Source organism: Heloderma suspectum, chromosome 5, assembly GCF_057233095.1.
Source record: "Heloderma suspectum isolate Gila_16-S chromosome 5, 16-S_ref, whole genome shotgun sequence".
NCBI lineage: Eukaryota > Metazoa > Chordata > Lepidosauria > Squamata > Helodermatidae > Heloderma > Heloderma suspectum.
Genome location: NC_139462.1, coordinates 62,823,364 through 62,847,040, shown reverse-complemented (window position 1 = coordinate 62,847,040; position 23,677 = coordinate 62,823,364). Strand labels below are relative to the sequence as shown.

The window sequence follows — 23,677 nt, the reverse complement described above, 5'->3', positions numbered from 1 at the left end:
CCCAAGCCGTTAAGGGCTTTGAATGTTAACACCAGCACTTTGAATCGGGCCCGGAAATGGACTGGCAGCCAGTGCAGCTGGAAAAGTACTGGCGTAATATGAGCTCGCAGGCCAGTCCCTGTTAACAATCTTGCTGCCCTATTTTGGACCAGCTGAAGTTTCCAGACTGATTTCAAAGGCAGCCCCATGTATAACGCATTGCAGTAATCCAGACGAGAAGTTATCAGAGCATGGATAACTGTAGCTAGGCTATCTCTGTCCAGATAAGGGTGTAGTTGGTATACCAGCCTAAGCTGATAAAAAGTGCTCCATGCCACTGAGTTCACCTGTGCCTCAAGTGACAGTTCTGGATCCAAGAGCACCCCCAAACTACGAACCTGATCCTTTAGGGGTAGTGCAACCCCCTCCAGAACAGGTTGAATATCACCTAGCCGGGCAGACGAACCACCCACTAACAGTACCTCCGTCTTGTCTGGATTGAGTTTCAGTTTATTGGTCCTCATCCAGTTCATTACCGTGCCCAGGCACTGGTTCAGAACAGCCACTGCCACACCTGGTTTTGATGAGAAAGAGAGGTAGAGCTGGGTGTCATCTGCATATTGATGGCACCTCAGCCCACACCTCTGGATAACCTCCCCCAGCGGTTTCATGTAGATGTTAAACAGCATGGGTGATAAAATAGAGCCCTGTGGAACCCCATGGCACAATTGCCATGGCACAGAGCAATAATCCCCCAGCACCACCTTCTGGAATCGGCCATCCAAGTAGGAGCGGAACCACTGTAGTACAGTGCCTCCAACTCCTAACCCAGACAACCTATCCAGAAGGATACCATGGTCGATGGTATCGAAAGCTGCTGAGAGGTCCAGGAGAATCAACAGGGTCGCACTCCCCCTGTCCCTCACCCGGCAGAGGTCATCCCACAGGGCGACCAAGGCAGTTTCCGTTCCAAAACCAGGCCTGAAGCCCGATTGAAATGGATCTAGGTAATCCGTTTCATTCAACAGTACCTGGAGCTGTCCTACAACCACCCACTCAAGCACCTTGCCCAGGAAGGGGATGTTGGCCACTGGCCTATAATAGTTAACATCCTCTGGGTCCAGGTTAGGCTTTTTTAGGAGTGGTCTAATTACCGCCTCTTTTAAAGCGGCAGGCACCACTCCCTCTCTCAAGGAGGAATTTACATCCTCCTGGACCCAGCCAGACATCCCCTCCTTGTTTGATTTAATAAGCCATGAAGGGCAAGGGTCAAGCACACAAGTGGTCGATCGGACTTGGCCAAGCACCTTGTCCGCATCCTCAGGCTTTGTACTGAAGCAGTGCACAGCCCTAGTTACTGGCACTAGTTAGCTTAGTTTCAGTGTCAGTGCACTGTCTCTGGTCCTGATAGATTCAAATCACATAATCCACATTACAGCCTATCTGCCATGGAAACTCTCCAAGCCATCTATGGCTGGGACTGCAGGTACTCTACAGCTCTACCCCCATCTAACGCCACTGGCTTCAGTAACAAATAGGAGAACCATTCTCGTCTCACATTTTGTAACTCATTTGGGTTTGTGTGTGTATGTGTACCCTTCTTTCTACTCTACTTTGGCTTCCATTTCCCTAGAAGATTCAGTTGGAACTTATTTTGTTAGATTGTAAATGTTATCATTCTTTGGCTCCTTTTCATCTTTCTATTCTCTTATCTCTTCTTACTCGCTTTTGGCTACTTTACTTATTCCCAAACCTAAAATCTCATTTGTTATATCTTATTAATACTACTTTTCCCCCTAAATCTGGAATACCCTGCCTTATGGTAACTAAAATATCTCTGTTAGTTTTAGTTTTTAAACAGAGTTTGAAGGCATGTTTGTTCTACCAGGACTTCTTGTGATAGTTATTCTTTTCCATTTTCCTTTTCTTTTCCTATCTTTCTTTTCCATTAGCCTGTAAGCCTGCAGGTAGAGTTTGTCCTTAACATTTTAAAAAACTGCTTTAGAAATAATAAGAATTATTATTATTATTATTATTATTATTATTATTTATTCCCATAGTAAAAATATAGTTATTGTGTCTCTAGTGTGTATATCTTATACTTCATATGTGCATTTTGAATGAGTTAGCTAGTAATTATACACAGTTCAGATTAAAACTGTGCTATTTATTATATCTTAATATTTTAATTAATTTATGTATTTAGAGTATAATACCCCATCTACTAACCAAAGTTCTTGAGGCTACTTACAATATATTTAAAATATAATAAAATAGACAAGAATTACCAAGAAGCAGCAAAAGTGTATACAAGTTTCCCCTACTCGTAAGATGTTCCGCTTACCACTCTTCTTCTGAATTTCCAGGCCACTGCTGTCTCTTGCACCTCCTGGCTACTAGAGGTCGATGCAAGAGGCACTGAAGGAGCCAAGGTGTTTACAAGCTTCCCCCAATTCCTCAGATGTTCCAACTTCCACTCTGATTCTGAATCATCTGATTCTGAACCACTGAGCCTCAGCAGGCCTTAGAAGAAATACCCCTGGCTCAGAAATAGGTGCTGGAGAAGTCAGATATCTGTCATTCACAGGGCAGGGCTTTCTCATGTGGGTTGCTGCTGCTATCTCTCATAGCTTCTGGCTTATGTTTTATAAATTAGATTTATATATTTAAATGAGATGATGCCTTTATACAATTATAGCTACAGTGACACTCTAGGTTAATTATGTATTTTATAGATCTGGTTTGAAAGTTATGGTAGTAGCTCATACAATGTTTTAGAGGAATATGAAAATATATTAGGCTTGGTGATTGGTATCCAGTCTTTCAAACTTTTATTCATGATGAAATCCTCAGGGGAGAATTGCTGGTCACATACATTTGCCCTCTTGTTGGGATTGCATCAGCTGAAGTGGACTGTGTCGTGCCACCTCTATCATACAAGTCCCTTTGGGTTCATGGACTGCCTTAATGGAGCTCTGAAAGTGTTGTCTGTCATTTGAAAGACTATCTGGATAATTTCTTTAAATTATGCCTAAAAGATGTGCTACCTCTTGATGGGATTTAATTATACATGTTTTAATATGTATATCTGATCCATGTTTATTAGTGGAATTACTTTGATATACATTCTTCATTGTATCTCTGTGGATATGTCATTTGGTTTTAAAATTAGGTAGAAATTATGAAACTTCTGTGTTACTAAATTAGTCCCAGCTGAAGACGGTTATTGAGCACAGGCAAACAATATGCAAGGAGCCTAGTTCTAACAAATACTATGTCAGACATTTTAAACCAAACCACCATAACCTCCAGCAAAACTACTTAACATATACATTGTTTTGACATGCTGTATATGCTTAGTTTTTCCCACTGCTCTCTATTTTAAGCAAACTGTGAGCTTATGTTCCTGTGAACAAATGCCAGCAAGGTTTGGGTGTGTGCTTTTTTCGTTTGTGTAGGTTAACTCAGTTGACCCTCCTGGCTGATTTCAATTGCAGAACACTGTTATATTTATAATGCAGTTCTTGTAGACATAGTATTAAACTCATACTGCAGTTTTCTTCTGTTCTGTGTTGACAGTGTGCTGGCATTTTACCATGAGAAAATGAGCTGAAGAAAAGAACACTTGTCACCTTTTAATTGCTATTGTATATTGGTATTTTTTGTTGGTGTGCATCTTGATCTCTTTCATTGAAAGAGCATAATTCACATTTGAAAGATTAAATTTGGCCTTTTTAAATTCCCAGTTACCGGAATTCATATAAGAAGAATGTCTGCATAGACATGCTGCGACAGGGTTATCACAAGTCTTTTGCTGAGCTGTTTACTCTGATAGAGAAGTGGAATGCCTTGAGGGAGGCTTCAGGGCCTGGGTCAGCCATATGGATGCAGAAGTCCCTAGAGGAGCAGCCTGATAAGCTGGATCAGCTTCACTACTTCCTGACCAGGGCTGAGGCGGCCCAGCGATCAGGTAAATAAGGGAATTCTGGGTAATGGAGCAGCAATGTGTGCCTCAGGGAAGATTCCAAATTGTTTCATGTATGAATCTGAAATATTACTGGAACTTAGCACATTTCAGCTTTAGTCAAATGATCTGTATTTATAGAATAAATGATGGGTCACTCTGAATGATGAGACTTAAAGTTAGAATGAGACATTCACGTGACAAAATGATAGGCTCTAATGTGATATATTTACTCTCATGATAAATAACATCTCAATTACTTCCTCTCCAGAGTTTTTCTAGTGTTTATTTTTTGTATGTATTGATTTTATTGACTTTCTAATGAATAATTTCTATTTCTGTCATTTTTCCCCTAACAAATAAGGTCACTGAAGCCAGTTTTTAAATTTCTTAAACATTTTCCTACAAATCCCAAGCCATGCAGTTGGATAAAGCTCTTATCTGTTTGCACTTAAAAATGGAACTATCTCTCTTAATATGCCTTTAGTAAAGAGTGTACCAGTGTACCAGTTGTATTACTCTAATTGCAATAGTAGTGTTGAATTGTTGTCCTTTTAGGCTGCAGTGCTGCATCCCGTCACACTTGTTTAAAAACACTAACTTCAGTGGAAGTAATTTATGTGTAAGTAGTGAAGGGTTGCAACCATAAGATAGGACGATCTGATATTCATTTATTTTTGTATTTGAAGCATTTCTATACCACCTTTCTAGAAAAAACAGTCAAGGCAGTTTACAAAAATTATCAAAAAATAAAAACCACAAACAGATAAAACATAGTAAAACCTTGAAAACAGCCTTAAAAACCATAGGCCACATGGATTTCTGAAAGGAGGCCCTAAAACATGCATCAAGGTCCTTTGTGGCAGGGCTGGCTCAAAACATTTTTCTGCCTGAGGTGGAACAGCAAATGGCATGTCCTGCTCCCCAAGTCAAGGTCCATAGCATCCAATGCTGGCCAAGTTATTGTGGCACCTGAGGCAGAAAATTCCAGAAGTTCCTCCCCCTGCCCCCCTGGCAGTAAAAGTACAACATTTGTTTGTTTGATTGATTGATTGATTGATTTGATTTGTACCCTGCCTTTCTACCAAGAAAATGGCACTCAATGTGGCTTACAATCATAGCAACTAACCCCGCCCCCAACAAACCTTGATTAAAACAATAAAACAAATACATTAAAACACAGTTAATAACACAACAATAACAGAATAAAAACAGCACTTCTGGCTGTTCCCAAAACCTGAGCATCCAGGTTTAGGGCTGAGTTCAGGAGTATACCCAAAGTGCAAGTCTGAGTCTTCAGAGAGAATGTAACCACATCCAGCACAGGTTGAGTCCCTGTTCCCTGATCTGCCTTTCAACTAACCTGGAGTACCTCTGCCTTGTCTGGATTAAGCTTCAATTTGTTTGCCCTCATCCAGTCCATTGCTGGCACCAGACATCGATTTAGAGCTAAAACAGCTTCCTTGGATCTAGATGGAAAGGAGAGGTAGAATTGGGTGTCCTTAGCATACAGACTAATGATCTATTGAGAGAACCCCATGGTTGCCATGGCAGCCATAAAATCCCAAGCAGGCCCTCCTAAAATAGTCCCAATGTGGATATTAAAATGCCTCAAGGCAGGTGCCTTGGGGTTTTGCAATACCATGCCTGAGTCCACCTTAGTCAGCTTGGGTAGGAGGACTGATAGGTAGTAGGGAGTCTGGTACCTCAACATAATTCCTAAGCTGTCTCTTTGGCCCAACACCAACTACAAACACTAAAACCCAGCATCTTAGTGAACCGGTCTCCTGGTGAGAGAGATGGATTCCTTTTAGATGATAGCCACAACCTGTTCCCCAGCTCTCTCACTTATGTTGGTGATGCACTACATAGCCAGGTGAACAAAGCTGGGGCAAATCCATTCCTCAACCCAGGTTTCAGTTATACATGCCAGGTTGGCCCCTTCATCCATTTTCATCTAGGAATTAGGGAAGTTGCCTGTTCTAGATGGGATTGCCCTCCCTCTGAAGGAGCAGTTATGTAGTCTGGGGGTGATCACAGAGCCACCATTGTCCCTGGAGGCCCAAGTGGCAGCAGTGACTAGGAGTGCCCTTTACCATTTCGGCTGGTGCCCCAGTGACAGCTGTTCCTGGGCAGGGATTGCTTAGCCAGGATAATCCATGCATCGGTAATATCACATCTTGACTACTGTAATGCACTCTTAAGTGTAGCTGAAATGGTCCTGAAGCAGCAGCTAGTACAGAATGCAGCAGCGAGGTTGTTGTGTGATATGCCTAGCTACTACCATATAAAACATTGTTGAAAGAACTGCACTGGTTGCTAATTTGCTAGTGGGCCAAGTTTAAGGTTTGGGTATCAACCTAAAAAGCCCTAAACAACCTGGGAACAGGATATCTGGGAGAACACCTCCCATATAGATCTGTCTGACCACTGTGATCATTATTAGAGGCTCTCCTGGTGTGCCAAATCCTGCAGATATCCATCTTGCATATCCATCAGCCAGGAAGAGGGCTTTTACAGTGGTGGTGCCCACTCTCTGAATACCCTCCCTATAGAAATAAAACCCCATTACAGTTTAGGTGCATGTTGAACACGTTTTAAATTCATCTCAGCTCTTGTTGATTTATAATACCGGTCTTATGATTTTTTAATTCATGGCTGCTGGTTTTATTGTATAATTAATTGTTTTAGCCTAATTTATATTTGCACCATAGTTTTAGCATTGTAAACTGCCTGGATATGTTGTACATGACAGGTGATATAAAAAATGTATAACTAAATAAATAAAATCATGGATACTGGATTTCTCTTGGATGCTAGGTTGATCCATCGAAAGCAGTACCACAAGGCAAGTTGATAGGGCAACCCAACATTTTCAGGGTGGGGGAAGGACCAGAAGAAGGGACAGCTCTTAGATGTCTCACCACTCTTCTTATCCAACCCCAGCTTATCCAACCCCCAGGACCTCCCTGTGCCCCTGACTATTGAAACGGTGTGACCTGCTCTCCCAACTCCAATTATTCACTGCCAAGCCAAATACTCGCCAGACTATTTGAATAAAATGCACTGGGGCTGGGGGGGAGGGGAGGAGGCTGCAAATTGCAATAAAATTCGGCCAGGTCTTAAAAACCCTGAAGTTCAGACAGAATACAATCTATAAAGTGCAAAGTCGATATGAATGCAAAATGAATAAAGTCCAAAATAAAGTGCAAATTGAATAAAATGCAGCATTAGTACATTCCAGCAAAAATGGTCTCTTGCTTTAAACCTGTAGTTCAAACTACCGCACAATTGCGCTCATTTCACATGCCAGCAAGGTGATGCTCAAAATCCTACAAGCTAGGCTTCAGCAGTATGCGAACCGAGAACTACCGGAAGTACAAGCTGGGTTTCGAAGAGGCAGAGGAACTAGAGATCAAATCGCCAACATTCGCTGCATCATGGAGAAAGCAAGAGAATTCCAGAAAAACGTCTATTTCTGCTTCATTGACTACGCTAAAGCCTTTGATTGTGTGGATCACAACAAACTGTGGCAAATTCTTAAAGTGATGGGAGTACCAGACCACCTTACCTGTCTCCTGAGAAACCTGTACGAGGGTCAAGAAGCAACAGTCAGAACCAGACATGGAACAACCGATTGGTTCAAAATTGGGAAAGGAGTACGACAAGGCTGCATATTGTCGCCCTGCTTATTTAACTTATATGCAGAGTACATCATGAGAAATGCCGGGTTGGATGAATCAGAGGTCGGAATTAAGATTGCTGGGAGAATTATCAACAACCTCCGATATGCAGACGATACCACCCTAATGGCAGAAAGCGAAGAGGATCTCAAGAGCCTCTTGTTGAGGGTGAAAGAGGAGAGTGCAAAAGCTGGTTTGAAACTCAACATTAAAAAAACTAAGATCATGGCATCTGGCCCCATCACTTCCTGGCATATAGAAGGGGAAGAAATGGAAGCAGTGACAGATTTTACTTTCTTGGGTTCCAAGATCACCGCAGACGGTGACTGTAGCCATGAAATTAAAAGACGCTTTCTCCTTGGGAGGAAAGCTATGGCCAACCTAGACAGCATAGTAAGAAGCAGAGACATCACCTTGCCGACAAAGGTCCGTCTAATCAAAGCTATGGTTTTCCCAGTAGTAATGTATGGCTGTGAGAACTGGACTATAAGGAAGGCTGAGCGCCGAAGAATTGATGCTTTCGAACTGTGGTGCTGGAGAAGACTCTTACGAGTCCCCTGGACTGCAAGGAGGTCAAATCAGTCCATCCTAAAGGAAATCAACCCTGAGTGCTCATTGGAAGGACAGATACTGAAGCTGAAGCTGAAATATTTTGGCCACCTAATGCGAAGAGAAAACTCCCTGGAAAAGACCCTGATGCTGGGAAAGACTGAAGGCAAAAGGAGAAGGGGACGGCAGAGGATGAGATGGCTAGATAGCATCACGGATGCAATGAATATGGACTTGAGCACGCTCCGGGAGAGAGCGCAGGACAGGAAGGCCTGGCGTGCTATGGTCCATGGGGTCACGAAGAGTCGGACACGACTGAACGACTGGACAACAACAACAACAACAATAAGACAGAAACATCCTTCCAAGAATAGCCATAAGACTCCTCCCCACTTCCATCACACTAGGATGCAATCCACAATTCACACATCTGTCTCTCACAGAAGAAATACAACCTAAATCGACGGTCCAGATCTTTTTTAAAAAAGATCTGCCCTCACCCTCATGAGCACCTGAAGTAGTAGTACCCAAAGTTGCATGAATTCATTCCCAGTTCCCATATGAAACTCTTTGAATGGGGTTTTGAAGGACTGAAAAGGGAAGCATGAGTTCAAATTTTTATATTTTATACAATATTGAAGTCCAAGTTTGCTTTCCATATAATTTTTATTCAAATTGCAAGGCCACAATACAAAGTTGTGTGTAATAGTTTCATGGCTCAGTACCCCAGGTTGGAAAATAGAACCACTTTACAGGCCAGTTTAGAGCTGAGCAGTAGAACAACTAGCATCTTATTCCTCTATCATTCACCCACCCCAAGAGGCCTATTCCACTGTGTAGCTCAGGCCCAGCACAAGTTCCCAGTGCCAGGGTGCCTCCCAGGCACACACCCCTCAGTTCCTCCCAGGTGAGTGATTAAGCTCCTCCACCAGTGCCTCCCAGCCAGGTGATTCATTCCCCACACACACACACCTTACTGGGGGATGGGCAAGTGGTAGTAGACAGGAATCAGCTACAGGGAGGCTGCTGCAGAGCCAACCAAGCTGGTGGGCCAGTTTGCATGTCACACTTAGCCACTGTGAGTTAATTAGCCCACATGGCTTAGCAGTGTGTGTGGGCAGCCATGCTGATTATTCAAGCCATGACTGTGGCTTGTCATGTTGTGTGAACCCAGCAAAGGTGGGTTGTTAATGTGGTTAACAAGCCACCTGGAACCCATGGACTATTTTAAGATTGTGGGTGGTTTGTTAACCATGCCAACAACCCATCCCTGCCAGGTTTGTACAACATGACAAGCCACAGACACGGCTTGAATATTCCAAAGCCACCTTGCACACACCAGCACATGCTGCAACCCACCGTGGCTGAAATAAATGAGCTACAGTGGGCTGCAGTGATTGTGCAAACTGGGTCACTTTGTCTCCTTTCAGCAGTGTTGAGTCCCTTAAAGGAAAAAAAAGTGCCAGCCCAGGCAGGATGCTGGGCCAGCAGGACTTTTTTTTGCCTCTCAAGGACTCAGGTGAGCCCTCTAGAGCCTGTGGGACCTGGCATTCACCCAACCATAGTAGGTGCTGGCGTTGGACTTAGTGCTTCTGTTTGTTCCCAGAAATCCCCTTATTCATATTTTAGTTTCAAATGAATTTTCCACTGTTTGATGTAAGATGGCCTAAATAGTATAACTGCTGAACTATAAAATTCTGAATCTAACTAGTTCCTCAGAATCTCTCCAGTTGCTCACTGGGTTCATCACTGCTATAACATTTTGGTTTCAAGCTTCATGCTAGTTTGAGGTTTAATTGACTGGGTTCAGACGATCGCAGGGGTGAAAGCACCCATCGTGGGTTCTTCCCCTGTCTCCACATGTGCTACCACGATTTGCATAGTTACCCGCGATACAGTGCGGGTTGCTGTGTTGTCCAAACCTGGCACGGTGCATGGTAGGGGTGGCTTCTTACCCATGGCTTGCAGTAGGGATTGTGGGGAGGGTGAGAAGCTGCCCCCGCCGTGCTGCGTGCTAGGTTCAGCAACACAGCAACCCGCACTGCAAATCGCAGGTAATTATGCAAATTGTGGTCACATGCACAGCATGCAGGGGGGAGGGGAAGAACCCATGATGGTTCTTTTACCCCTGCAGTTGTCCAGATGTGGCCATTGTGAAATGGACGGGGAGAAATTTGAATGATTGTATGGACAGTTACTGGAGAACTTTGTTTTTCTAGAAACTGGCTTAATCCATGCTAATAGCTTAATATGGTAGACAAAATTTTGTTTTTGAACAGAAAAGCACCCTGAAATGTAATGTGGGCAATGATGTCTGAAACCAGTACTATCTCTCTTTTTTGACAACTATCTCCAAATGTTTCTGGATTCTAAAAATACAAAGAAACTCTAAAAGAGAGTGTCTTAAATTGCCCTGCTTTATTCATGTGACTCCAGCCTATTTGGCCAGTTCATGTCCAATACAATTATACTGAAATGGTTGTCATTGTGCACTACTTATTCTTATTCACTGAAAGGATAGACACTTGAGGGTCACATTAAAGTTCATTCAATCAAGGCTGCGACAGTAACAGTAGTGAGCCTCAGGTCACTTCCATCTCTTGAGAATTGTAGGGTACTTACCTCAAGTTATTTGCATAATTTTATAGAACTCTACTGCTTTGATTTTCAGCACCAAAGAGAGGTTAAAGCCATTGTATCTGTAGGTATTACTTTCTCCTAATTAGCAGTCATTCAGTTTTTCCCTTTCTTTTCAATTTTTATCTGTTTACATGTACTTTATAATACCATTTAATAGGTTTATTTCTATTTGTGGACACATACTCTGTTGAAATTGATGGGATATACTTCTGGATGGGATATATGCTGAGGAAATAAAATATTGAATGTAACATGTAATATTTTAAAACTGGGCTTCTATATATGTGTGTGAATTTTGTTTCTTCTAAAGTGGGCTTATGGTCACAGCATTTGAGCTAATATTTGAACAGTAGACCTTAAGAGCCCCTTCATGGATTCGCCTTGTTGTGGCGAAGGGGCTTGCATAACTCAGTGAAGCCATAAGCTATGCCGTGCAGGGCCACCCAAGATGTCCAGGTCATGGCAGAGAGTTCTGACAAAATGTGGTCCACTGGGGAAGGAAATGGCAACCCACTCCAGGATTCTTGCCAAGAAAACCTCATGGAACGTATCACAAGGCTAAAAGAGATGACGCTGGAAGATGAGACCCTCAGGTTTGAAGGTGTCCAATATACTACTGGGGAAGAGCAGAGGGTATTTCCAAGTAGCACCAGAAAGAGTGAAGCGGCTGGGTCAAAGCCAAAAGGACACTCAGCTGTGGATGTGTCTGGTGGTGAAAAGAAAATCCGATGCTGTAAAGAACAATATTGTTTAGGAACCTGGAATGTAAGATCACTGAATCAAGGTAAGCTGGAGGTGGTCAAACATGAGATGGCAAGATTGAACATCGACAACTTGGGAACCAGCGAACTAAAATGGACATTTTATGTCCATTTTAAAATGGACATGGGCGCATTTAATTCAGGTGACCATTATATCTACTACTGTGGGCAAGACTCCCTTAGAAGAAATGGAGTAGCACTCATAGTCAGTAAAAGGGTAGGAAAAGCAGTACTGGGGTACAATCTCAAAAACGACAGAATGATCTCAGTATGAATCCAAGGCAAACCATTCAACATCACAGTAATTCAAGTCTATGCCCCAACCACTGAGGCCAAAGAAGCTGAGGTTGATCGGTTCTATGAAGACCTACAACACCTTCTAGAACTAACACCAAACAAATATGTCCTTTTCATCATAGGAGATTGGAATGCTAAAGTAGGAAGTCAAGAAATCACCGGGATAACAGGCAAGCATGGCTTTGGTGTACAAAATGAAGCAGGACAAAGGCTAATAGAGTTTTGCCAAGAGAACACACTGATCATAGCAAACACTCTTTTCCAACAGCACAAGAGGCGACTCTACACATGCACATCACCAGATGGTCAATTTCGAAATCGAATTGATTATGTCCTTTGCAGCCAAAGATGGAGGAGCTCTATACAGTCAGTAAAAACAAGACCTGGAGCTGACTGTGGCTCAGATCATGAGCTTCTTGTTGCAAAATTTCGGCTTAAATTGAAGAACGAAGAGAAAACCACTAAACCATTCAGGTATGACCTAAATCATATCCCTTATGAATATACAGTGGAGGATAGGAATAGATTTCAGGGATTAGACCTGATAGAGTGCCTGAGGAGCAATGGACGGAGGTCTGTAACATTGTTCAGGAGGCAGCAACGAAATCCACCCCAAAGACAAAGAAATGCAAGAAAGCCAAGTGGCTGTCTGATGCGGTTTTACAAGTAGCTGAGGAAAGAAGGGAAGCGAAAAGCAAAGGAGAAAGGGGAAGATATATCCAACTGAATGCAGATTTCCAGAGAATAGCAAGGAGAGACAAGAAGGCCTTCTTAAATGAACAATGCAAAAAAATCGAGGAAAACAATAGAATGGGAAAGACTAGAGATCTTTTCAAGAAAATCGGAGATCTCAAGGGAACATTTTGTGCAAAGACAGGCATGAAGGCAGGGACCTAACAGAAGCAGATGAGATTAAGAAGAGGTGGAAAGAATACACAGAAGAACTATATAGGAAAGATCTTAATGTCCCTGATAGCCATGACAGTGCAGTCACTGAACTTGAGCCGGATATCCTCGAGAGTGAAGTCAAGTGGGCCTTAGGAAGCATTAGTAACAACAAAGCTAGCGGAAATGACAGTCTTCCAGGTGAGCTATTTAAAATCCTAAAAGATTATGCTTTTAAAGTGCTGCACTCAATATGCCAACAAATTTGGAACACTCAACAGTGGCCACAAGACTGGAAAAAGTCAGTTTACATTCCAATTCCAAAGAAGGGCAATGCCAAAGAGTGTTCAAACTACCGTACAATTGCGCTCATTTCACATGCCAGCAAGGTTATGCTCAAAATCCTACAAGCTAGGCTTCAGCAGTATGTGAACCGAGAACTACTGGAAGTACAAGCTGGGTTCCGAAGAGGCAGAGGAACTAGAGATCAAATAGCCAACATTCTCTGGATCATGGAGAAAGCAAGAGAATTCCAGAAAAACGTCTATTTCTGCTTCATTGACTTCGCGAAAGCCTTTGATTGTGTGGATCACAACAAACTGTGGCAAATTCTGAAAGAGATGGGGGTACCAGACCACCTTACCTGTCTCCTGAGAAACCTGTACGAGGGTCAAGAAGCAACAGTAAGAACTAGACATGGAACAACCGATTGGTTCAAAATTGGGAAAGGAGTACGACACGGCTGCATATTGTCGCCCTGCTTATTTAACTCATATGCAGAGTACATCCTGAGAAATGCCGGGTTGGATGAATCAGAGGTCGGAATTAAGATTGCCAGGAGAGTTATCAACAACCTCAGATATGCAGATGATACCACCCTAATGGCAGAAAGCGAAGAGGGTCTCAAGAGCTTCTTGCTGAGGGTGAAAGTGGAGAGTGCAAAAGCTGGTTTGAAACTCAGCATGAAAAAAACGAAGATCATGGCATCTGGCCCCATCACTTCCTGGCATATAGAAGGGGAAGAAATGGAAGCAGTGACAGATTTTACTTTCTTGGGCTCCAAGATCACCGCAGACGGTGACTGTAGCCATGAAATTAAAGGACGCTTGCTCCTTGGGAGGAAAGCTATGGCAAACCTAGACAGCATAGTCAGAAGCAGAGACATCACCTTGCCGAGAAAGGTTTGTATAATCAAAGCTATGGTTTTCCCAGTAGCAACGTGTGGCTGTGAGAGCTGGACTATAAGGAAGGCTAAGCACCGAAGAATTGATGCTTTCGAACTGTGGTGCTGGAGAAGACTCTTATGAGTCCCTTGGACTGCAAGGAGGTCAGATCAGTCAGTCCTAAAGGAAATCAACCCTGAGTGCTCATTGGAAGGACAGATACCGAAGCTGAAGCTCAAATATTTTGGCCACCAAATACGAAGAGAAAAGTCACTGGAAAAGTCCCTGATGCTGGGAAGGATTGAAGGCAAAAGGAGAAGGGGACGGCAGAGGATGAGATGGCTAGATAGCATCACGGATGCAATGAATATGAACTTGAGCACACTCCGGGTGAGAGCAGAGGACAGGAAGGCCTGGCGTGCTATGGTCCATGGGGTTACGAAGAGTCGGACACGACTTAACAACTGAACAACAACAAGACCTTAAGAGAATAGTTTTCTGTTGTCCTCTTTCTCTCCCTCGTGCCATACTGCTCATGGAGATCGCACAAGAGTGCCCTCTGTTGTGGCTTATATTGAAACCACTATTTCAGAACAAATTCCATTCTTGTACTTGTATTTCAAATATGCATATATTTGATGATAATACTGGACTTTTGTTTAATATATGTTACATTCTTATAAGATACTTATACTGTCACAAATTTACCGTCATTATGTTGTGATCATAGGGCATAAGTTACAACCTTGTAGCACAGTTTCAAGCCTCAACATTGATATCCCTCTGATTTCAGAATATGGTCATGATGCCCTGGACAGGACAGTTTTATATAAGCCACAAAATTGTGGTGTTTATGAACAACTATCAAAAACGCCCATCATTATGACAGCAGGAGGGGTTCTATAATGCAGGGGTAGGCAGAAAGTAGATCTCCAAATGTTTTGGAATGTATCTCTTAGCATTCCTGACCATTGGCCGTGCTGGCAGGGGCTTCTGGGAGTTGTCTAAAAAATCTGGAGATCTCCTTTCTGCCCACCCCTGCTATAATGCAGAAACCTTTGGTTGAGGGTAATGCATCTCTGTGCATTACACACACAGAGATCCATATTGCTCTTGGAGTTGCTTTTGGTAGTGGCTGAATCACCCAGGAAAGGAGAAAGTCTAGGTCCAACCACAACTGTGTGTGCCAACCCAGTACTTTTACTTTTTCCCATAAGAGTGTATTCCTGCCATTCATTTATAGAGGAAGAAAGTAAGGTATGTACTTAAGAATAATATTGGACTTGGGTCATGATCAGTCAGGGTTTGTATCCCTGTGGAAGGAACCTACACATACACATCCATATGTGGGTAGGGCCTCCTTCAGTCTAACCCAGCTTGTATGTTGGCTGGGGGCATGGCCAACATGTGCATCAGTGTCTAGGGGACAGAGCTAGCCTACTTGTGCATGAGAGCCTCTTCATGTGTTCATACTGAATGCCTGAAGAGGACTATAGAGTTGTTAAAAAAAAAAGTAGTTTAGTTGTGTTCCCCGCAAAGGTAGTGATTGGATGAACATGAAAACAGGAATGGCTTTTTTGCTGTAGTCCTTCACTCCTCAAAGGACTAGACCCAGATTAAAAGCTGTCACCCCCTTTCTCCATGCTACAGTAAGGCTGCCTTGTTTCCCATGCACCTGCATGGTTATCTGCTCAAATATTTGTTTGGACTTTTATTTTTAAACTTAAAAAATACTTCACAATGTAGAGGTGGGTGGGGGAGCTTCATGATTTGGTATGAAGGCCAGCCAGTCAGAGCTCTGCAAATCTGACTTCTGCTTTGTACTGGAAAAACAGATTTCTCTTGAACTCAGTCTGGGGTAGAAGATGGTAATATGTCTCCAATGTAGTGAATGTTTGCTTTCTTCTGACCCTGTATGCCTATTGATATCCAAAATTGGCTAAAGAAAAACATGAAGTAAATGTAGGCCACAGTCTTTGAAACTTCTGTAGCTATTGGTATAAGTATTTTGTCTTTAGTATATTGAAATGGTAAATACTACATTTAGTACTGAAATACTAATACTACATTGGCTTGGCTATTGAGTTGTTAAGAAATACTTACAAACATTCCAACTTATCAGAAATTAAAAAGAACTGCCAGTACACTAGGCCATGGGAACAAATGGAGGTGTTGGTGGAATAGGATGCAGAGAAGGTAGGAGTTTGCACTGTCACAATGGTGGCCACCTGTTACAACTGGATATGTAAGTGGTGTGTGAGAGAATGGGGCATGAATAGAATGTTGAATAGGAATGTATGGGATAGAGTAAATGGAAAAGTGACATAGGAGGTATTATGGATATAATACAACTGCACTGTTCCTGTGTCTCTGTGCAGTATATAGATTAATTCATAAGTGTGTGCATGTGCGCGTGCATATGTAATTATGTTGCTTATGTACAATACATAAATATAAAATATGCATTTAACTTACATGTTTTATTATATAACAATAACATAGCGAAGTATATTTTCTTATCTCTAAGATATAACTGTTTTCTTTTCACTGAAGAATACTATGAAGAAATGTATTCTAACCAGCTCAGTTTGGCCTATTGCTTCAACAAGCCTGAAGACAAATGGTTAAGGAATTACTTCTATGAACAATGCTATAAAACTGCTCAGCTGATTAAAATTGATGGTGGGAAGAAAGAAGCTGAAGCACATTCAAATATGGGCCTTGTTTATGAGGAGCAAGGTAAGTTATTTACAGCTTATACCACCATCAAAAATTATGGTCAGAGTCTCTAGAAATCGGTAAGGCAGCAATTAACTTGTAGAGTGCGGAATGTGGCATCTGATGCAGAATCTAACAGTTTGGGTATACTTCTGAGAATCCTGATGGTGTTTGCTCAGAGGACCAAAAATATCAAAATTTGATCGGATCAGAGATTCCAGTGATCTGAGGTGGTTCCAGACAGCTGGGTCCTATAGGCATCACAAGGCATTGCACAGGTATTCCATATTTTTCCCTATTCATGCTGATAGTTTATAATAGATTCATTGACAAATTTGGAATTACAGAGCCCTAACAAACCCAGTTAAAATAGATTTAACATTGAAGAAGACCTCCTGCACCCTCCTGCTATAACGAAGTCACACATAGTTGTTTTCATAGTAAATTTACAATGCTGCCTGTTCCGTTTTATTTAAGTACCATGTAGAATTAACCACTCAACAGTGGTAATCCTTAATTGGGGTTAAAGCTGATATTGGGAATTTGTACCTTAGAAAAGGAGGAATTGTGGGGAAGGACTGCACAATTCTGCTACCTATTCCTTCCCCCTGAAGCATGGTTAACTGATCTGGAGTTATATCTGTATGAGTACTTTGCTGTGCTGCTTTTGCTATTGGAATTTGACCTGTGGAATTTATCATTAAAAAGCTTCTGTCAGCTGATCATATAAACAATAATAGGACATAAGGGAGATGTGGTCCTATAAGGTATGACTTTGGTTCTGCTTTGAAATTCTGTTCTCAACAGTTGTGCAGTCAACAAATTCATTGACTATGTAGCTCCTTTCTGGCTTTCATCACATGTGGACAATCTTTTTGCTCCTGAGGACCACATGCAGTGGTGGGCGATGGGGTGGGAGCTGCATGCTGGTGGTGAGCGGGGCCTGGGCCCTTCCCCCACACCCTCACACACACACTCATATTCATTCTCATACACACACAGCCTCCCTCTCCCCACTCAGATATAGACATAGCCTTCACCCCCCTCCCCCTCCCCCTCCCATCTCAGCACATGGGAATGGAGAAATGTTAACTTTCCGTCACAGCACATTGGGATCCCATTACGTCCCCTCCCTGTTTCCTAGGTGATTACCATCAGGAACAGTTGAGGAGCATGCAGATTAATACACTCTCAGATGTTTCCATATCAATCAGCAGGGAAGAGGAGGCGAAATAGCTGGGGAGCAGGGAGGAGACCTGTGGGTTGTATAGAGGTTGGCCAAGGGCCACATGCAGCCCATGGGTAGCAAGTTGCCTATATGTGCCTTATATTAATTCAGAGTCCACATTTTCTTGTGTTGATCAGCATATGACAATGTTATATGTATTTTAGTCTTATAATTTTTGTAATTGTTTATAATTTTTAAACTCTATAAATCTATAAACTGGATGCGCTATCGTTGGTAGTTTGGTTCATTTTTAGTCTGTTATGGCTACAGTATTTTCTAGGAGGGCAAAAACAGAGCAAGATCTTGTTTGGTTTTTAAGCTTCACTTTGCCTTTCGGACATAAAAAATGAAGCTGTTTTGAGAAAATAATATAAAAATTGATATCTTCAAAGTCTCTTGCTGAGTATGACTCACTATCCTTATCAACACACTGCCTATTTAATGCATCAAATGAGAAAGATAATTTAATACTAAATACCTTTAAATCTATGACGGCATTGCAAGAAACATTGCATGATATACTCAAAAATGTCTGTGTGTATAATGAAACTTCACTTTAAAGAAGTCTACAAAAGCCTCTAGATATCTGCCATACACTGAAAACAGGCAGTGGTGTTCAGCCTGATCTGCCTGGAATAAACACAAATCTATTTTTTAACAAACGTTTTATTTTCACAGGAAAGTGACATATTGTTAATACTGTTTCACTCTGAGGGAGTAATTTGTAGCTGGAGAATCCAAAGGATTCCTTCATTTAATGAAATAATTCAACTACAAGGCTTAACTTTTGGAAAGGATCAAAGGAATGTGGATTATTACATTTCATGTAGGTTACTCTTTTTAATGTCCTTGCAATATGCTGTACAACAGAGTGAGATCGATTTGTTTCAGCAAGGAGTACTTTTATGTAGTAAACAGTGCTCCTTCATAGAATGAAAATTCTAGATGAAAAGTTAATTTTATAAATGGTGTATATTAGGTATACGGAATGTTTACTGTAACTATATTTTTCTCATATGCCATTATTACCTTGTACGTTTTAAGGGCTTGGGATCCCAAGCTCATTGAAAACATTGGAGAGGGCATTCCATTTATTTATTATTTATTATAAATATTTATATCCTGCCTTTCCATGAATCATGCCCAGTGCAGCTAATAATAAATGGTTCTGAACTGGTGTCTGGAGCAGGTAAAGGGCTGCATGAGAATGAACAAATTGAAGCTTATTCCAGACAGTACAGAGGTGCCCCGGTCAGTAGAATGGTTTTTCTGAGAAGAGGAATTTGGTATATTTTGGCTGAAGTTGCACTCATTCCCTTATTACTCCATGCTGGCTGGGGAATGCTGGGAGTTGTAGGACATTTTTCAGTCTAAACTTGCATAGGATTGCACCCTCAGGTTTTTAAAGGTCTCATTAACAGCAGTTTGAATTGTGCACTGGAATGAACCACAAGCTAGTGTACTGTTTTAATAAGGGACTAATATGATCCCAATAACCTGCTCCAATTAGCAATCAGGCTGCTGCATTCTGTACCAGTTGAAGTTTCTGGACATGTTTCAGAGACAGCCTCACATTCAGAGCATATTGAATTAATCCAAACTAAAGCATGGATCACCATGGCCAGGTCTGCCATCCCTAGGAACAGGTGTAGATAGCATACCAACATGGTCACAACTGCCACTTCAGCATCCAGCTTCAAGGCTGGATGAAGATGGGACTACGGACCTGATTCTTCAAGAGGAGTGCAACTTCAGCCAAAATATACCAAATTCCTATTCTCAGATAAACCATTCTACTGACTGGGGCAGCTCTGTACTGTTTGGAATAAGCTTCAATTTGTTCATTCTCATGCAGCCCTTTACCTACTCCAGACACCAGTTCAGAACCTCAATAGTGTCCTTGGAATCAAATGGAAAGGAGAGAAGCTGTATGTCATCAGTATACACATTTTCAAACAACCTGTGCCAGCAGTTTCATTCAGTTGTCAACAGTCATAGGGGATATGATGGAATCCTGCGGGACTCAATAGTCTAATGCCAAAGATGAGAAGCCCAGTAGCATGCTGCCCCCAAGTCTCCTCCTGACCTGAAAGGATACTGTGGTTGATAGTATTAAAATCAGAAACAACAGGGACACACTCCCCCCTATTGGTTCTGGTGTACAAGATCTGGTGTGGGACATCTACCAAGGCAACCAAAGCTATCTCCATTGCATAGGTCAGCCTAAAGCTGGACTGAAATGGTACCAGCATTAACTATGGATTCCAAGTTGAAATTAATCCAAACAACTTTATCCACAAAATATCTTCAATGTAATCACAGCATTGTCATGAGTACTGGGACAATTCCACTGGACAACTCTGTGCAGAAATTATAGCGATGGAAAAGTATGATCTCTTTGTTGTCGTCACTGCCACAGAGTAGGCTCTAAAATGAGCTGTAGGCCATGTTCAGTCAGATTAATTTATCTTCTGCCAACAACACATTAGTTGTCATCCCTCCAATTTTATCATGCTCAATTCTCTGCTACACCAGGAAGCTAGGTTGGCTCTATTGGGTAGGATTGGAAGCGTGGCACTGGCAGGACCTCTCCTTGAAGTAAAAGCTCTGGGTAGTACAGTTGGTAGAGTTACATCTGCTTCCATGGAGAGCAAAACTCCATGTTTTGATCTCTGCACATGGTGTACGCAGGATTGTACCTATTGATAACAAAGAAATTACTCACATTAGTTATGAGTCAGTGTAATGCACTTCCAAATTTAAATGCTGACATTTAAAAAAAATTGTGAGGCACAACCAAACTAAACATGAAGTTTCCTGAAAGTTAAACACATATTAAACTTCACCACAAGTCACCTTAAGAGTTTCCTTTAGTTTTAGACACAATCTGACATTATACTTTATTTGAAGCCCATTTTAGAATTTAACTTTCACTTTTGAGACTTGCTACCCAGCACTTACTCCTCCACCATAACACAAATGACCATGTCATCATTCCCATTGTATTAAAACTCATAACCATTTTAATTAGCCAATGAAGTTTGACTTGAGAGGTCAATGTGAGAGTTTCTACAATGAATGTGGAATGTCTTTGACACTGGTGCATTTCCCTGCCTTTCCATGGCCAGGGGGAAGCACCCATAAATCCAAAATGACAAGTCTGAAGAGCAGTGTGATTGAAAGACTTATCAGATAATTCAGTTCATCTCTGTGCAAGCACAGGATTTTGCTTCCCATACAAGATGTAATCTTATTACACTGAGTTAATATATTGCTATAGGTATTTAACTGACAGTTATTAGCTCGAATTGATTTCATGTTGATTATTTGTATCTTCAGCTCAAATGAATAGTATGTTGAAATCTATAAATAGCACTGTGTATAGTACATGACAAAATGATATGCATGTTAAATAGTGGTCATCATATTAATTGTAACCATGCTAAAATATATACATGAATAATTAGGACTGAACTTCAGTGGGAATTGAATACATTGAAAGGATTTTCCTGCATCATTCATTTATACTACTGCTTTGCTTCTTGTTAAAACTATATATTTACATTTTTAATATCAAAGAAAAAATAAACAGGAAAAATTACATTGAGCAAATCTCCAGTTTTTAGGCAAACGTCTGTTAAGCCAGTCACTTGGAAGCAAGCATGCATAGCTGAATCAGCCCAACATGCATGCTTTTTCAGCTTTCTTGCTTATACACAGAAATGGTAATAGTATCTTATAATTATTTTTGTTTTACTTATTTTTAACATAGTATCAAAATTCTGGAATATAGTTGAAAGCTATTTTCATAGGACACAACAATAAAATAAGTGATGAAGCATTTCTATTACACCTTGTATCATTTTGGGCTTAATATATTAGACTGGTGGCCTGCAGCCAAAGGCTTATAAGTTCCAATCAGTATTTGAACTCCATCACCCTCTGCTCACCTCTTTGGGTTCCCTGACCCACAGCCTGAAAAGTTTCTCCTCTGTGTTCACCCAACTTCAAAGATGCCCGCATCCCAGAACTACTCCTGTGACTAGATAGTGACCTGGTTCGCATGATCAAAATAAGCCACTGTGGCTTATTTAAGTTTAAGCTTATTTAAGCCATGGTGACTTATTTAAATCATGGCGTGTGCCTGATTGCCATAATCACCGCCTGAGCACGGCTTCTCGTGTCATCCGAATGCGGGCAGCATGACTTGTTGGAGGGGGAAACAGCTCTCCAACAATCCTACAACAGCCCCATGGATTATTGGAGGGTTGTTCCCCCTCCAACAAGCCATGCTGCCTGGGTTTGGACAACACAACAAGCCGTGCCTGGGCAGTGATTATAGAAATCATGCCCTGGATATGCCCAGCATACACCATGATATAAATAAGCATGCTGCATGCTGTGTTTTGGCCCAGTGTGTGAGTTTCCTTCGACCCCATTTATATGCTCTCCCAGTTGCTCCTTTTAAGGAAGTAAGGTTCTGTGGTATGTGTGCATTGGGGTGGGGGGGGCACTGCTTTATTGTTGAGGGGATGAAGAGAGAATCCAGTGGTCAGCAAGAGTCAGCCTAGACAAGAGAAGACAGGAATAATTTATTTAATGGAAAGGCTACTCCCAGGGCGATGTACAATAAAATCACTTTAAAAAGTACAATAAAACACAATATAAAATCAATGCAAATTACAGAAACAGAGCCAAGAACCAATAAAATCATCTGACAAACGCTTGCTCTGATGAGCTAACTAGATGTTTTTGGTGGGGAGAAATGTCTGGCTGCTACTCCTAGCAGAACTGAGCAAGGTTAAAGGAAGATGGCAGCTGTTTGGGGCACACAATCTATATATGCTTTAATCCCATCTTCCTGAGCTTCTTGCATGGCAACAGCAGTTTCCATGGCTTCATCTAAAAGGAGAACAGAAGGGATAGAGGCAGCCCTATTTTGTGTGGAGTGTGTGGTGGGGGAAGCCACTCAGTTTATTTCAGCCTCCTCTGGAGCGAGCACAGCCCCTTCTTGGCTGAGAGTTGAGAAATCCAAATTGTAGGGAAATGGCAGCCATTCCAGAGCAACAGAGTATTTTCATTGCAAGGCCCAGGAAGTGAATACACCTCTGTCTCCTCAAGAAATATGATTATCTTTCCCTCCCCACCTCAGAATATGTCATTTCCCACCTCCAGCTTTCTCTTGCCCCCCTCCTCTTCTCTCTGAGGTAAGGCAAAGTAAGAAGGAGATTGAATAAGTAATAGCATTGTGATAAGTGCATGCTCTAAATAACCCATGCTCTAGCTGTCCTTGCATTACACAGCCTCTTCCTTCCTGACACAAGCTTTGTTCATTGAAAGTCGTCATTGTCACAGGTATAATACAATACTGATTCCTTATTATCATGTCCAAACTGATTATTAGTTAACATGCTTTTAGGTATACTGTCTGTTATATACATGTTAATATGTACATAATTAGAATAACAAATGGAAATATATTTACTTCATTAATCAAATAAATATATGTTTGGTATAAGCACTAAGGGCGCAATCCTATGGTCCCTGGAAGAGTGTCCTAGGGACAAAGGATTTTTTGGATTCTCCTTTCCAAACTCGTAGACATTCCTAAAACTTCAGGAGGAGGACTTTGAGATCCTATCCCTCTCCTCATTCCCTTGCAGCTAGGGATGTACGGATTCCCCACTGTCAGTTCTGGTGGGGAATCCGCGGGGGGGGGGAGGCGATCCATTCCTCCCCCCGGAATCCTCGCAGAGCAGCTCCACTCCACGAGGATTCTGCAGAGCCAAGGGCCGCCCCATTCCACCATC

The 23,677-nt window shown here is 41.8% G+C and overlaps 1 protein-coding gene across 4 annotated transcripts in view; it reads left to right on the top strand.

Moving 5' to 3' along the window:
• TTC29 (tetratricopeptide repeat domain 29) overlaps window positions 1-23,677 on the top strand; it is a 157,252-nt gene that overhangs the window by 32,666 nt on the left and 100,909 nt on the right. For all 4 annotated transcript variants that reach the window (XM_084860273.1, XM_084860274.1, XM_084860271.1 and 1 more), the window contains exons 5-6: window positions 3,726-3,949; window positions 16,475-16,660. In XM_084860273.1, coding sequence (XP_084716399.1) covers window positions 3,726-3,949; window positions 16,475-16,660 — 410 coding nt within the window. The remainder of the gene's footprint in view (window positions 1-3,725; window positions 3,950-16,474; window positions 16,661-23,677) is intronic.